This window comes from Apodemus sylvaticus, chromosome 23, assembly GCF_947179515.1.
Source record: "Apodemus sylvaticus chromosome 23, mApoSyl1.1, whole genome shotgun sequence".
NCBI classification, from domain to species: Eukaryota; Metazoa; Chordata; class Mammalia; order Rodentia; family Muridae; genus Apodemus; species Apodemus sylvaticus.
The window spans coordinates 126,802-139,772 of NC_067494.1; the positions used below are offsets into that span (position 1 = coordinate 126,802).

The 12,971-nt window shown below is 39.2% G+C and overlaps 1 protein-coding gene across 1 annotated transcript in view; it reads left to right on the top strand.

Annotated features, from left to right (window-relative positions):
- The window catches only part of Clvs2 (clavesin 2), a 137,377-nt gene that overhangs the window by 13,328 nt on the left and 111,078 nt on the right, over positions 1–12,971 (top strand). The window contains exon 2 of the mRNA XM_052169641.1: positions 12,030–12,204. Coding sequence (XP_052025601.1) covers positions 12,030–12,204 — 175 coding nt within the window. The remainder of the gene's footprint in view (positions 1–12,029; positions 12,205–12,971) is intronic.

The window sequence follows — 12,971 nt, forward strand, 5'->3', positions numbered from 1 at the left end:
GAATCTGTAGATCACTTTTGGCAAGATGGCCATTTTAACTATATTAATCCTGCCGATCCACGAGCATGGCAGATTTTTCCATTTTCTGAGGTCTTCTTCGATTTCCTTTTTCAGAGACCTGAAGTTCTTGTCATATAGATCTTTCACTTGTTTGGTTAGAGTCACACCAAGATACTTTATATTGTTTGTGGCTATTTTGAAGGGTGTCATTTCCCTAACTTCTTTCTCAGCCTGCTTATCCTTTGAGTATAGGAAGGCAACTGATTTGCTTGAGTTGATTTTATAACCAGCCACTTTGCTGAAGTTGTTTATCAGCTGTAGGAGTTCTCTGGTGGAGGTTTTCGGGTCACTCAAGTAGACTATCATGTCATCTGCAAATAGTGATAATTTGACTTCTTCCTTTCCAATTTGTATCCCCTTGACCTCCTTATGTTGTCTAATTGCTCTAGCTAGAACTTCAAGTACTATATTGAAAAGATATGGAGAGAGAGGACAGCCTTGTCTAGTCCCTGATTTTAGTGGGATTGCTTCAAGTTTCTGTACATTTACTTTGATGTTGGCTACCGGTTTGCTGTATATTGCTTTAACGATGTTTAGGTATGGGCCTTGAATTCCTGTTCTTTCCAAGACTTTTAGCATGAAAGGATGCTGGATTTTGTCAAATGCATTTTCTGCATCTAATGAGATGATCATATGTTTTTTTTTCTTTGAGTTTGTTTATGTAGTGGATAGCATTGATGGATTTCCTTATATTGAACCATCCCTGCATCCCTGGGATGAAGCCTACTTGATGATGGTGGATGATCGTTTTGATGTGTTCTTGAATTCGGCTGGCAAGAATTTTGTTAAGTATTTTTGCATCAATATTGATAAGAGAAATTGGCCTGAAGTTCTCTTTCTTTGTTGGATCTTTGTGTGGTTTTGGTACCAGTGTAACTGTGGCTTCATAGAACGAGTTAAGTAGAGTTCCTTCTGTTTCTATTTTGTTGAATAGTTTGAAGAGTATTGGTGTTATGTCTTCTATGAAGGTCTGATAGTACTCTGCACTGAAGCCATCTGGTCCTGTGCTTTTTTTGGTTGGGAGACTTTCTATGACCCTTTTTATTTCTTCAGGTGTTATGGGACTGTTTAGTTGATCTATTTGATCCTGATTTAGTTTTGGTGTCAGATATCTGTCTAGGAAACTGTCAATTTCCTCCAGATTCTCCAGTTGTGTTGAGTATAGGCTTTTGTAGTAGAATCTAATGATTTTTTGAATTTCCTCAGTTTCTGTTGTTATATTTCCCTTTTCATTTTTAAGTTTATTAATCTGGATACTGTCTCTGTGTCCTTTGGTTAGTCTGGCTAAGGGTTTATCTATCTTGTTGATTTTCTCAAAGAACCAGCTCCTGGTTTTGTTGATTCTTTTTATGGTTCTCTTTGTATGGTTCTTTTTGTTTCTACTTGATTGATTTCGGCCCTGAGTTTGATGATTTCCTGCCTTCTACCCCTCCTGGGTGAAATAGCTTCTTTTTGTTCCAGGGCTTTCAGGTGTGTCATTAAGCTGTTAGTGTATGCTCTCTCCATTTTCTTTTTGGAGGCACTCAGGGCTATGAGTTTTCCTCTTAGCACTGCTTTCATTGTGTCCCATAGATTTGGGTATGTTGTGTTTTCATTTTCATTGTGCTCTAAAAAGTCTTTAATTTCTTTCTTTATTTCTTCCTTGACCAAGGTATCATTGAGTAGAGTATTGTTCAATTTCCACGTGTATGTGGGTTTTCTGTTGTTTCTGTTGCTATTGAAGTCCACTTTTACTCCATAGTGATCAGATAGGAGGCATGGGATTAGTTCGATCTTCTTATATTTGTTGAGGTCTGTCTTGTGACCAATTATATGGTCGATTTTGGAGAAGGTACCATGAGGTGCTGAGAAAAAGGTATATTCTTTTGTTTTAGGATAGAATGTTCTATATATATCTGTTAAATCTAATTGATCCAAAGCTTCAATTAGTTTCATCGTGTCCCTGTTTAGTTTCTGTTTTCCTGATCGGTCCATTGAGGAAAGTGCAGTGTTGAAGTCAGCCACAATTATTGTGTTAGGTGCAATGTGTGCTTTGAGTTTTAATAAAGTTTCTTTTACGAAAGAGGGTGCCCTTGCATTTGGAGCATAGATGTTCAGGATTGAGAGTTCTTCTTGTTGTATTTTACCTTTGACCAGCAAGAAGTGTCCCTCAGAGTCTCTTTTGATGACTTTGGGTTGAAAGTCAATTTTATCTGATATTAAAATGGCTACTCCAGCTTGTTTCCTGAGACCATTTGCTTGTAAAATTGTCTTCCAGCCTTTTACTCTAAGGTAGTGTTTGTCTTTGACCCTGAGGTGTGTTTCCTGTAAGCAGCAAAATGTAGGGTCCTGTTTACGTATCCAGTCAGTTAGTCTGTGTCTTTTTATTGGGGCATTAAGTCCATTGATGTTAAGAGATATTAAGGAATAGTGATTGTTACTTCCTATCATTTTTGACATTATTTTTTAAATTTGATTGCTTAACTTCTTTTGGGTTTGATGAAAGGTTACTATCTTGCTTTTTCCAGGGTGAAGTTTCCCTCCTTGTATTGGTGTTGTCCTCTTATTATCCTTTGTATGGCTGGGTTTGTGTGTGGATAGATATTGGGTAAACTTGGTTTTGTCATGAAATATCTTAGTTTCTCCATCTATGGTGATTGAGAGTTTTGCTGGATATAGTAGTTTTGGTTGGCATTTGTGTTCTCTTAGAGTCTGCATGAGATCTGCCCAGGACCTTCTAGCCTTCATAGTCTCAGGTGAAAAGTCTGCTGTGATTCTGATAGGTCTTCCTTGATATGTTACTTGGCCTTTTTCTCTTACTGCCTTTAATATTCTTTCTTTGTTTAGAACATTTGGTGTTTTGATTATTATGTGACGGGAAGTATTTCTGTTCTGGTCCAGTCTGTTTGGAGTTCTGTAGGTTTCTTGTATATTCATGGGCATCTCTCTCTTTAGGTTAGGGAAGTTTTTCTTCCATAATTTTATTGAAGATATTTGCTGGCCCTTTAAGTTGTAAATCTTCACTCTCATCTATGCCTATAATCCTTAGGTTTGGTCTTCTCATTGTGTCCTGGATTTCCTGGATATTTTGGGTTACAAGCTTTTTGCATTTTGCATTTTCTTTAACTGTTGAGTCCATGGTTTCTATGGAATCTTCAGCATCTGAGATTCTTTCTTCTATCTCTTGTATTCTGTTGTTGATATTTGCATCTCTGTCCCCTGATTTCTTCCCAAGGCTTTCTATCTCTAAATTTGTCTCCCTTTGAGTTTTCTTAGTTGTTTCTACTTCTGATTTTAGATCCTGGATGGTTTTGCTTAGCTCCTTCACTTGCTTGTTTGTGCTTTCCTGTAATTCTTTAAGAGATTTTTGTGTTTCCTCTTTCATGACCTCAGCCTGTTGACCAAAGTTCTCCTGTATTTCTTTAAGTGTTTTTTGTGTTTCCTCATTATTGGCTTTTGTATTCTCCTGGATTTCTTTCAATGACTTTTGTGTTTCCCTTGCAAGGGCTTCTAACTTTTGATCCATTTTCTCCTGAATTTCTTTAAGTATGTCCTTCATGTGTTCCTGTACCAGCATCATGACCAGTGATTTTAAATCCAAATCTTGTTTTACTGGTGTGATGGGGTATCCAGGACATGCTGGTAGAGGAGAATTGGGTTCAGATGTTGCCATATTGCCTTGATTTCTGTTAGTGATGTTCCTGTGTTTGCCTTTTGCCATCTAGTTCTCACTGGTGTTAGTTGGTCTTGTCAGTGCTGGACTCACCAGTGCAAGCTGCCCCTTCCCTGTTGGCCTCTGGTGCATAGCTTACCCCCTGCACTGCCTGTAGACAGGGTGCTGCTGCCCAGGCTGTTCAGATCCCAAAGCAGGCATCCGAAGGCTCCCGCTGGGGCCTCCTGGATTCACTGGAGCATACCGCCTTCTCCCAGCTGGCCGCTCGGAAGCCCTGCTAGCCTCTTCCAGGACCTGGAGATGTGGTGCCGCTGCCCAGGCTGATCTGGATCCGGAAGCGGAGAGAGTTGAGCTGAGGGCTCCCGCCTGAGGCCTTGCCCCAGATTGTGTCTGTGGACCAGATGGAGCCTGTGTGTACCCCCAGGGAGCGCTGACGGTGTATGCTGCTGGGACCTCCCCTGTGTCCCGCTCTCTCCGCTGGGCAGCCGATCCCCCAACCGGGCTGGCGCATACAAGGTTAGCCTTGCCGCCCAGGCCCTGAGTTCAGGCAAAAGCCTGGGAGGCCAAGGTCCGAGCAACGTTCCCCTAGGGCTATGACTGTTAATTGGGTCCGCCAGGTGACCAGGATGGCGGGGGTGTGTGCCCGCGCTCCCCGAAAGCGCCAGGAGAGTCTGCTGTGCTAACAACCTCCTGGGTGGGTTGACTCACAGATGGCCCACCAAGCCGCCCAGTTCTTGGGGTCAGTCCTGTGCCTTTTGGGGCCTAGACCCCCGCTTTGTTAGCCTCAGGCTCTGCCCATTACGGCTCTGCTCGCCAGAGCTCTCTGTCGTCCTGCAGGCAAAATGGTGGCGTGCGCGCAGGCCTGGGCAAAAAACCTCCTGGCTGGGTTGGCGCCCCGATAGCCCCCCGAACATCCCAGGGCCTGGGTGCAGGCCAACGCCCGTCGGGCTCAGACCCCCCCCCCCCCGCGGTGTTGGCCTTGGATTATGTTTGTGTACCTCAGTCTGTCCGATGTCTCTGGAATCCGAAACCAAGATGGAGGTGAGCCTCTCTTGACTGGTGGGAGGTCTAGTCCTGAAGTGGCTTCTGTGAAGCGAAAGGAGCCGCAAAACCGCAGCTGCTTGCCGCCCGGCTGGTCAGCGAAGGTCAGTGGTCATGGGCGCAGGGCCTAACTGGGCCCTGTGTCACCTTGGTTCCATTGCTGATGGCCCTTCAGCTGGACCAGCCACTGCTGTACTGCCGTTGCCGCCGCTGCTCGTCTCCGATTTGTTCTTTAATAAAAAAACTCCATGATCTCTTGATTGGTTAACTTCTTTTGGGTTTGATGAGAGAAAGTTACTATCTTGCTTTTTCCAGGGTGAAGTTTCCCTCCTTGTATTGGTGTTTTCCTCCTATTATCGTTTGTAGGGCTGGGTTTGTGGATAGATATTGGGTAAACTTGGTTTTGTCATGGTTTATCTTAGTTTCTCCATCTATGGTGATTGAGAGTTTTGCTGGATATAGTAGTTTTGGCTGGCATTTGTGTTCTCTTAGAGTCTGCTTGAGATCAGCCCAGGATCTTCTAGCCTTCATAGTCTCAGGTGAAAAGTCTGCTGTGATTCTGATAGGTCTTCCTTTATATGTTACTTGGCCTTTTTCTCTTACTTCCTTTAATATTCTTTCTTTGTTCAGTACATTTGGTGTTTTGATTATTATGTGACAGGAGGTATTTCTGTTCTGGTCCAGTCTGTTTGGAGTTCTGTAGGCTTCTTGTATATTCATGGGCATCTCTCTCTTTAGGTTAGGGAAGTTTTCTTCCATAATTTTATTGAAGATATTTGCTTGCCCTTTAAGTTGTAAATCTTCACTCTCATCTATGCCTATAATTCTTAGGTTTGGTCTTCTCATTGTGTCCTGGATTTCCTGGATGTTTTGGGTTACAAGCTTTTTGCATTTTGCATTTTCTTTAACTGTTGAGTCCATGATTTCTATGGTATCTTCATCATCTGAGATTCTTTCTTCTATCTCTTGTATTCTGTTGTTGATATTTGCAACTCTGTCCCCTGCTTTCTTCCCAAGGTTTTCTATCTCCAAAGTTGTCTCCCTTTGAGTTTTCTTAGTTGTTTCTACTTCTGATTTTAGATCTTGGATGGTTTTGCTTAGCTCCTTCACTTGCTTGTTTGTGCTTTCCTGTAATTCTTTAAGAGATTTTTGTGTTTCCTCTTTCATGACCTCAGCCTGTTGACCAAAGTTCTCCTGTATTTCTTTAAGTGATTTTTGTGTTTCCTCCTTATTGACTTTTGTATTCTCCTGAAATTCTTTCAATGATTTTTGTGTTTCCCTTGTAAGGGCTTCTAACTTTTGATCCATTTTCTCTTGAATTTCTTTAAGTATGTCCTTCATGTGTTCCTCTGCCAGCATCATGACCAGTGATTTTAAATCCAAATCTTGTTTTACTGGTGTGATGGGGTATCCAGGACATGCTGTTAAAGGAGAATTGGGTTCAGATGCTGCCATTTTGCCTTGATTTCTGTTAGTGACGTTCCTGCGTTCACCTTTTGCCATTAGTTCTCACTGGTGTTAGTTGGTCTTGTCAATGCTGGACTCACCAGTGCAAGCTGCCTCTTCCCAGCTGGCCTCTGGTGCACAGCCGACCTCCTGCACTGCCTGGAGACAGGGTGCTGTGGCCCAGGCTGTTCAGATCCCGAAGCAGACACCTGAAGGCTCCTGCAGGGGCCTGCTGGACTCACTAGAGCAGACTGACTCCTCCCAGCCAGCCTCCTGGATGCCCCTCTTGCCTCTTGCAGGACCTGGAGATGTGGTGTTGTAGCCCAGGCTGTTCTGGATCCCGAAGCAGAGATCTGAAGGCTCCTGCCAGAGGCCTCAGGACTGGAATCTAAGCTCTGTGGTACTGACCCACCAGAACAAGCTGTGTTCTCCCAGTTTGCCTCCGGGTGCACACCAGGCCTCTTGCACTTACTGGAGACCGAGTGCTGTGGCCCAGGCTGTTCAGATCCTGAAGCAGACACCTGAAGGCTCCCGCCGGGGCCTGCTGGACTCATATCTTCTGATTCTTATGTTATTTCTTCTCCTTTTCCACAGTGAAGAAAATAAATATGAATAAAAATATTTCTTGAATATGTAAGATTAATACTCTATTCAAATACTGTGTGGGACAGTATGGGTTCCAGTGTGCACATGCTACAGCTTATGTGTAGGTCAGAATAAAAACCTTTGGGAACCATTTCTCTCCTTTCATCGACAGTGTTCTAGGAGTCAAATTCAAATGTCAGGTGTAGTTCAACCACTCTTATCCCATTACCAATTCTACTAGTTCCTAAGATTAGAATAAACAATCCCCACTGAGTCACAGTGTAGATGATTATATTGTAGATAGAAATGTCTTGTTCAAGAATGAGCACATAAACTACCTTCAGCACCCTGAGCAGCCATTAGTCTCTGTATTCAGAACTATTGGCTGGAATGAACGGTTTCTCTCTCATGCCTTGGAGTAGCAATAGGAAGGTAATTTGATGCTGTCAGTTTAGCTAAGTGATAAGAATTAAGTAGATCCTCAGGACCTATGACCCACTGTTTCCCTAGCTATTGTTTTCTGGCTGGGCTTATGTACCAGGAATTGATTTTCCCCAGTGAAACCTTAATGCAAATCAGAGTGGTTGACTATTTCCTTAGTAGTCATGTATGTGTTACCAGTGTACTAAAGCACCTATCTCTCCCTTGTAGGCTGACACTGTATGTAAGTCTATTGATATCCTTTCTCTTCTGGTTACATGCATGGCTTTTTCTGGTACTATGAAAGCTAGCCACCAAGGAAGAAGCTTCCAACTCACTTCTACTCTAAATAGGCTCTTATAGAATTCTGGTGGGCCAGCAAAAGGAAAGTTAGGAACTGTCATAGTTTTGTTGTCTAATGGAGTTTCCCTGACCAACAGCTCATCGAGAGGACTTCAATGCTGATATTGGGATTTTATTTAATAATAACCTAAAGCTTATAGGAGCAGCACTGTCCAGCCATGCAGAACATGACCCTTCAAATTCATTAAAAAAATGCACTTTTGAATTGATTTACAAGATAAGAGATTCCATATGAGCATTTTATACATCTTTTGATGTGGTCAGTCTTCATACCACTCTCTGCTTTTCCTTATGTGGAGTTACCATTCTTGATTAAATCTTTCCATCCATGGGATTCTCCTTTCTTGTATTACCTATATTCTATCTTCCCCTCACCATTCCTACCTATACAGATGGCTTCTTTCTATCTAGTTTCCTGGTTTCTGGGGGTACTTCAAGTTGAATACACAAAATTAAAGATTAGAAGCTAGGATTTATATATGAGAGTGAAGCATATTGTTTATCTCTCTGGTTCGAGGTTAGTTCACTCAGTTTTATAGTTACATCCATTTCTGCAAATTTTATGACTTCATTTTTGTTTACAGATGAATAAAACTTCTTTGTGCCGATTTTCTTTGCCCATTTATTAGTTTATGGTCATATAGGATAATTCCATTTCCTAGTTTTTGTGAATAGTAGAAAAATGGATATGGTTGAGCAGGTATCTTTGCAGTAGAAATTTTTGGGCATATGATCAGTAATGGAATAGCTATGATGTATGTAGTTATATTTCTATATATCTTTTGAAGAATTTCCATGTTCATTATCATAGTGGCGACACCACTTTATGCTCTCACCAATGGTATGTAAGAGTTCTTTCTATATACCTTCTCCAGCCTTGTCATTTGGTATCTTGATGAAAATCATTCAATAATGGGAGAGATCAAAACCCAATATAATTTAAATTTCTATTTTCTTGATGGCTAAGGATGTTTAACATTTTCAAAATTGATATTAGCTCTTTGTATTTCATTTTTTCAGATTTTCTTTTCTCAGATTTATAGCCTGTTTTTTTAGATAGTAGCTTGTCTTCTTGATGTTTTATTTTTCTATGTGTGTGTTTCAGTATTAATTCTCTGTCCAATGTATTGTTGGAAAAGATTACTTCCCATTCTGTAAGCTGCACTTTCACTTAACTGACTGTTCCTCTTGCTGTATACAGCTGATTTGGAGTTATCTTTTGTGAAAGGTGAGAGATAAAGGTTTAGTTTAATGCTTATGCATGTATGAGTCCAGTTTCTCCAATACAATTTGTTGAAGCTGCTTTTCTCTGGTATTTTTGTCTTCTTTGTAAACAAAACAAAACAGATGTTGTAATTGGGTGAAATTAAATATGGGTTTTCTATTATATTTTTTATATACATGAATATTTTTGTATGAGTACCTTATACTGCTTTTATTATTATTTTATAGGCATGACTCTAGAGATTGCTTATGGTAATGTTTCCAGCAATTTCATATATATATATATATATATATATATATATATATATATATATATATATATATATATATATATTAGGATATACTGGTATTTGTGTTTATAAATATGAATTTCAAGACTTTTTTTATAAATCTATGAAGAAAGGCATAGGTAATTTGACTACAGTTGCATTGAATATGTAAGTTGCTTTTTTGAAGGCTGGACATTTGTACAATGTCAATTCTACTACTCTGTGAGCATAGGGGGCCTATTTACTTTTAGTATACAACTCAATTTCTTTCAAAACTTAATTTTTTTTAGTTACTTTTATTAAAAAATTTCCCTTTCTTTGAAAATAGTTTTTTTTCCCTACACTGTATTATGATTATGTTTTCTCATTTTTTTATTCCCCTCAGTTCCTCCCCCACCTCTCCTCTTATCCAGAGCCAAGGGGAACAAGGAAACAGGCCTTTAAAAATCAGCTGGAATAATGCACATATGAACTCCCAGAGACTGAGGCATCATGCACACATGCTGCAGGAGTCTGCCTGTACAAGATATAATTCTAGAACTGAAAAAAGTCAACACATTGTCCCCATCTCTAAACCAAAAGCTTATAGGTCCTTCCTTTGCATATCTATTATGGCTACAGGGTGTATGTTTTTCTGGGATTTCTCTGTGTTCACATGTATGTGTCCTTTGCATCTATGTTTCTTGTTCTTTTTCTTTGGCTCTTCTTCTTCTGTTTTGTCCTATTCTGGTTTGTTTATTTTGTTATTATTTCTTAGATGCCCATTTGTTTCTAATGAAAGACAGCCTGTTGTTTGTTTTGTTTTTGTGTTATGAATGAATGAAAGAAGTTCACTTTTAAATTTTATATCCTGCTTCTTTGCTTAAAGTTTAATCGTTTCTATAAGTTTTCTGATTGATTTATTACTTTTTTAATATTTAGAACTAAAAAATGGGCAAAGAAAGAGACATTGACTTAGTTTCTTACTTCTTTCCTTGTTATCTTATTGCTTGACCTAAGATGTTGCACACTATTGAATAGGAATGGCAACTGTGAATAAAGCCCCATCTTGCTCCTGTTTTAAAACTATTGATTCATTTTTTTCTCTATTTATCATGTTCTTAGTATGAGTTTTTCATATGCCACCTTTATTTTGTTGCAGTATGTTGCCAAGGACCAGCTTTGACTTGAAGAGAAGGGGTGTCTTGGAGTGGTGAAAACAAATAACTCAAAGTCAAATCCTTCCTCCAAGCTAGTAGCCTAGCTTGCTGCTTTCTCTCTGTTCTGCTTTCTTTCTCTCTGATCTCTTTTCTCTGGAGATTTCCAGACAGCTCTCTCTCTCTCTCTCTCTCTCTCTCTCTCTCTCTCTCTCTCTCTCTCTCTCTCTCTCTCTCTCTCTCTTTCCTGCTCAAAACAGTTTTTCAAGCAGTTATTTTTTGCTATCTAAAACATTCTTTGGATGGCTCATCTCTTGTAGATCATAGGCACAGTCTTTTATTTTACATATCAATCTGGTTATTTACTCCAGGTTTCCTTTTTATTATCCTATGAATCAGCATGTTGTGACCCCAGCCCCTTAATTCTTAGGAAATAGTAAGCACACATTTTCTTTTAGCATTGCAAAATAATCCAGAGATCTGCCTGCCTCTGTTAAGCACAGACAATAATTCAGTTGAATGGGAACCTGTGCTGAAATTACTATTCCTACCATACCTGGGCCTTGACTCACTGTGTTCCAGGCTGACCTTGAATTCAGGGATCTATCTGCATTTGTATTTGCCTGTCTTAGTATCCTTCAGACAGGCTTTTTGTATCTTTCTGACAGGCTGGCTCACAGTGTAGGTGCTTTCTGTTCCTTTAGATCACTGTACACAATTCACATTGTATTCTTATATTTTTGTATAGCTGAGAAATTCTGTAGTTTTGAACTCGTGTTTTTAGAGTTTTTTTTTCTGCAACCTTAAGGGTTGTCCTGAAGGTCTCAGCATTTAACATTTTGCTAGGACATTAGCCAGTGTCCTTTGAGCATTGGTTTAAGCATTTCACATGGACAACAAAATCTGAAAATGCTTAGGTCTTTTCTCTAAAATGGCAATGTACTTGTATATGTGTACACTTGTGTATGTGTATAATTTCTAAGCCTCTCATTGTATAGCTTAGTGTCTCTTGATTTGCAATGTTTGATGATATAAAAAGGTGTGTAAATAGTTATGTTTATTGGATGATAAAAAAGTTCTATACATGGTTTCTATATTTACAGATTATGTTTGATTCTCAGTTGAGTGAATGCTCAGCTGCATGTTTCTCACACATGGAATGCCGACTGTATGACCAAACAAAACGTACATATCCTGAGGGATCCTTAATGGAAAGTGTGATGCTTACTTTTGGAGGTAGTTAAAATGAGATTTTAGAAAACTATGTAATAGTCTAGAGGAAAATTAGGTGTAGTGTTTTCAAAAGCATTGCTATTTGTTTGGGTAGAATATATGCTTCATTTCCTAAATTTTATTTTTATTATTTTAAATTGTGTATATACTTTTTAGTGGTAGGCAGTATGTTACATCAGTGCAACCTGTGGGCCAGTGTCATTGTACTGGCCCATAGAAAGAAAGTTACAGAAGGTTGTGAGCCACTGAACATGGGTGTTGGGAATTGAATTTGGCTCTTCTGCAAGTGAAGTGCATACTAGTAACCTTCGTAACTGCTGATTCACTTCTATGACTCCTACCTGTTAATTTCTACTTGGTTCTCATGGTCCATTTAAGTCGATCTCTTCTTAAAAACCAATTTAAAAAAATCATTTCCTAAAATAATTTCAAGGTATTTTAAAGAGGATGTTTAGTTTGTTAAAAATTTGTCAAATCAAACAAAAAAGTAATAACAACTCCCCTAAACTCCACCCAAATATAAAGCCTCAGTAATTTTTATCCAAGTAGTTATGAAAAGCGGCTGTTAGATTCATCTCAATACTTCTCTGTTGTTGATAGGTACACACTGGTGGATATTTTGCGTGCCATCTTACTTTCTTTAGAAGCCATGATTGAAGATCCAGAGCTTCAAGTAAATGGATTTGTTTTGATCATAGACTGGAGTAACTTTACCTTTAAGCAAGCTTCTAAGCTTACACCAAGCATGCTGCGGCTTGCAATTGAAGGTCTACAGGTAAGCATATACTGCTGCTATTGTTTCTTTGTATCCTTATGCTACTTGCTTTGTATTTTAAAATATTGGATATCTTATGGAATAATAAACCCCAAAACAAAAAGTTAATGGATCTTTAGTAGAATTTGTAAATAAAATAATTAAATAAGGATCAAACAAACAAAGAGAACACAGGATGTGAATCTTTTAATAACGAAGGTCTTTTCTTTCTTTCTTTTCTTTTTTCTTTTTCTTTTTTGGTGGTCTTTTATTTCTTTTAGGAGCCTGGCTTTATGTGGACATATTGTGTTGACAACTGTTTTTGTGCACTTTGTAAAGATTGTCATCATGTTATTTATTTGCTGATTTCTGTGCCCAGAGAGTTTACTGTAGACTGAACTTTGGTTGTGTTGTTCATGTGGACACATCCTATTTTGTAAACAGTCCCTCTCTTCTGATTGGTTTGTTAAAAAGCTGATGGCCTGCAACAAAGGCAGGAAGTAGAAGGTGGGACATCTGGGAAGATATAGGAACTCTGGGAGTCAGGCATGGGAGGTTGTACCAGCCAAACATAAAGAAGCAGCAGGCTGGAAAGGAAGGAGGCATAATTAATCAGCCATGTGGCAGGACTAAGATTAGTATAAATGGGTTAATTGAGTTACAAGCAAATGAGAAACAATGCTTAATTATAAGGCCAAGGTTTATAAATAAATATATTCTCTGTGTCATTATTTGGAAATTGAGGTAGTCATAAAAAGGCCTATGGTTGCACATGAGTATAAGGGTTA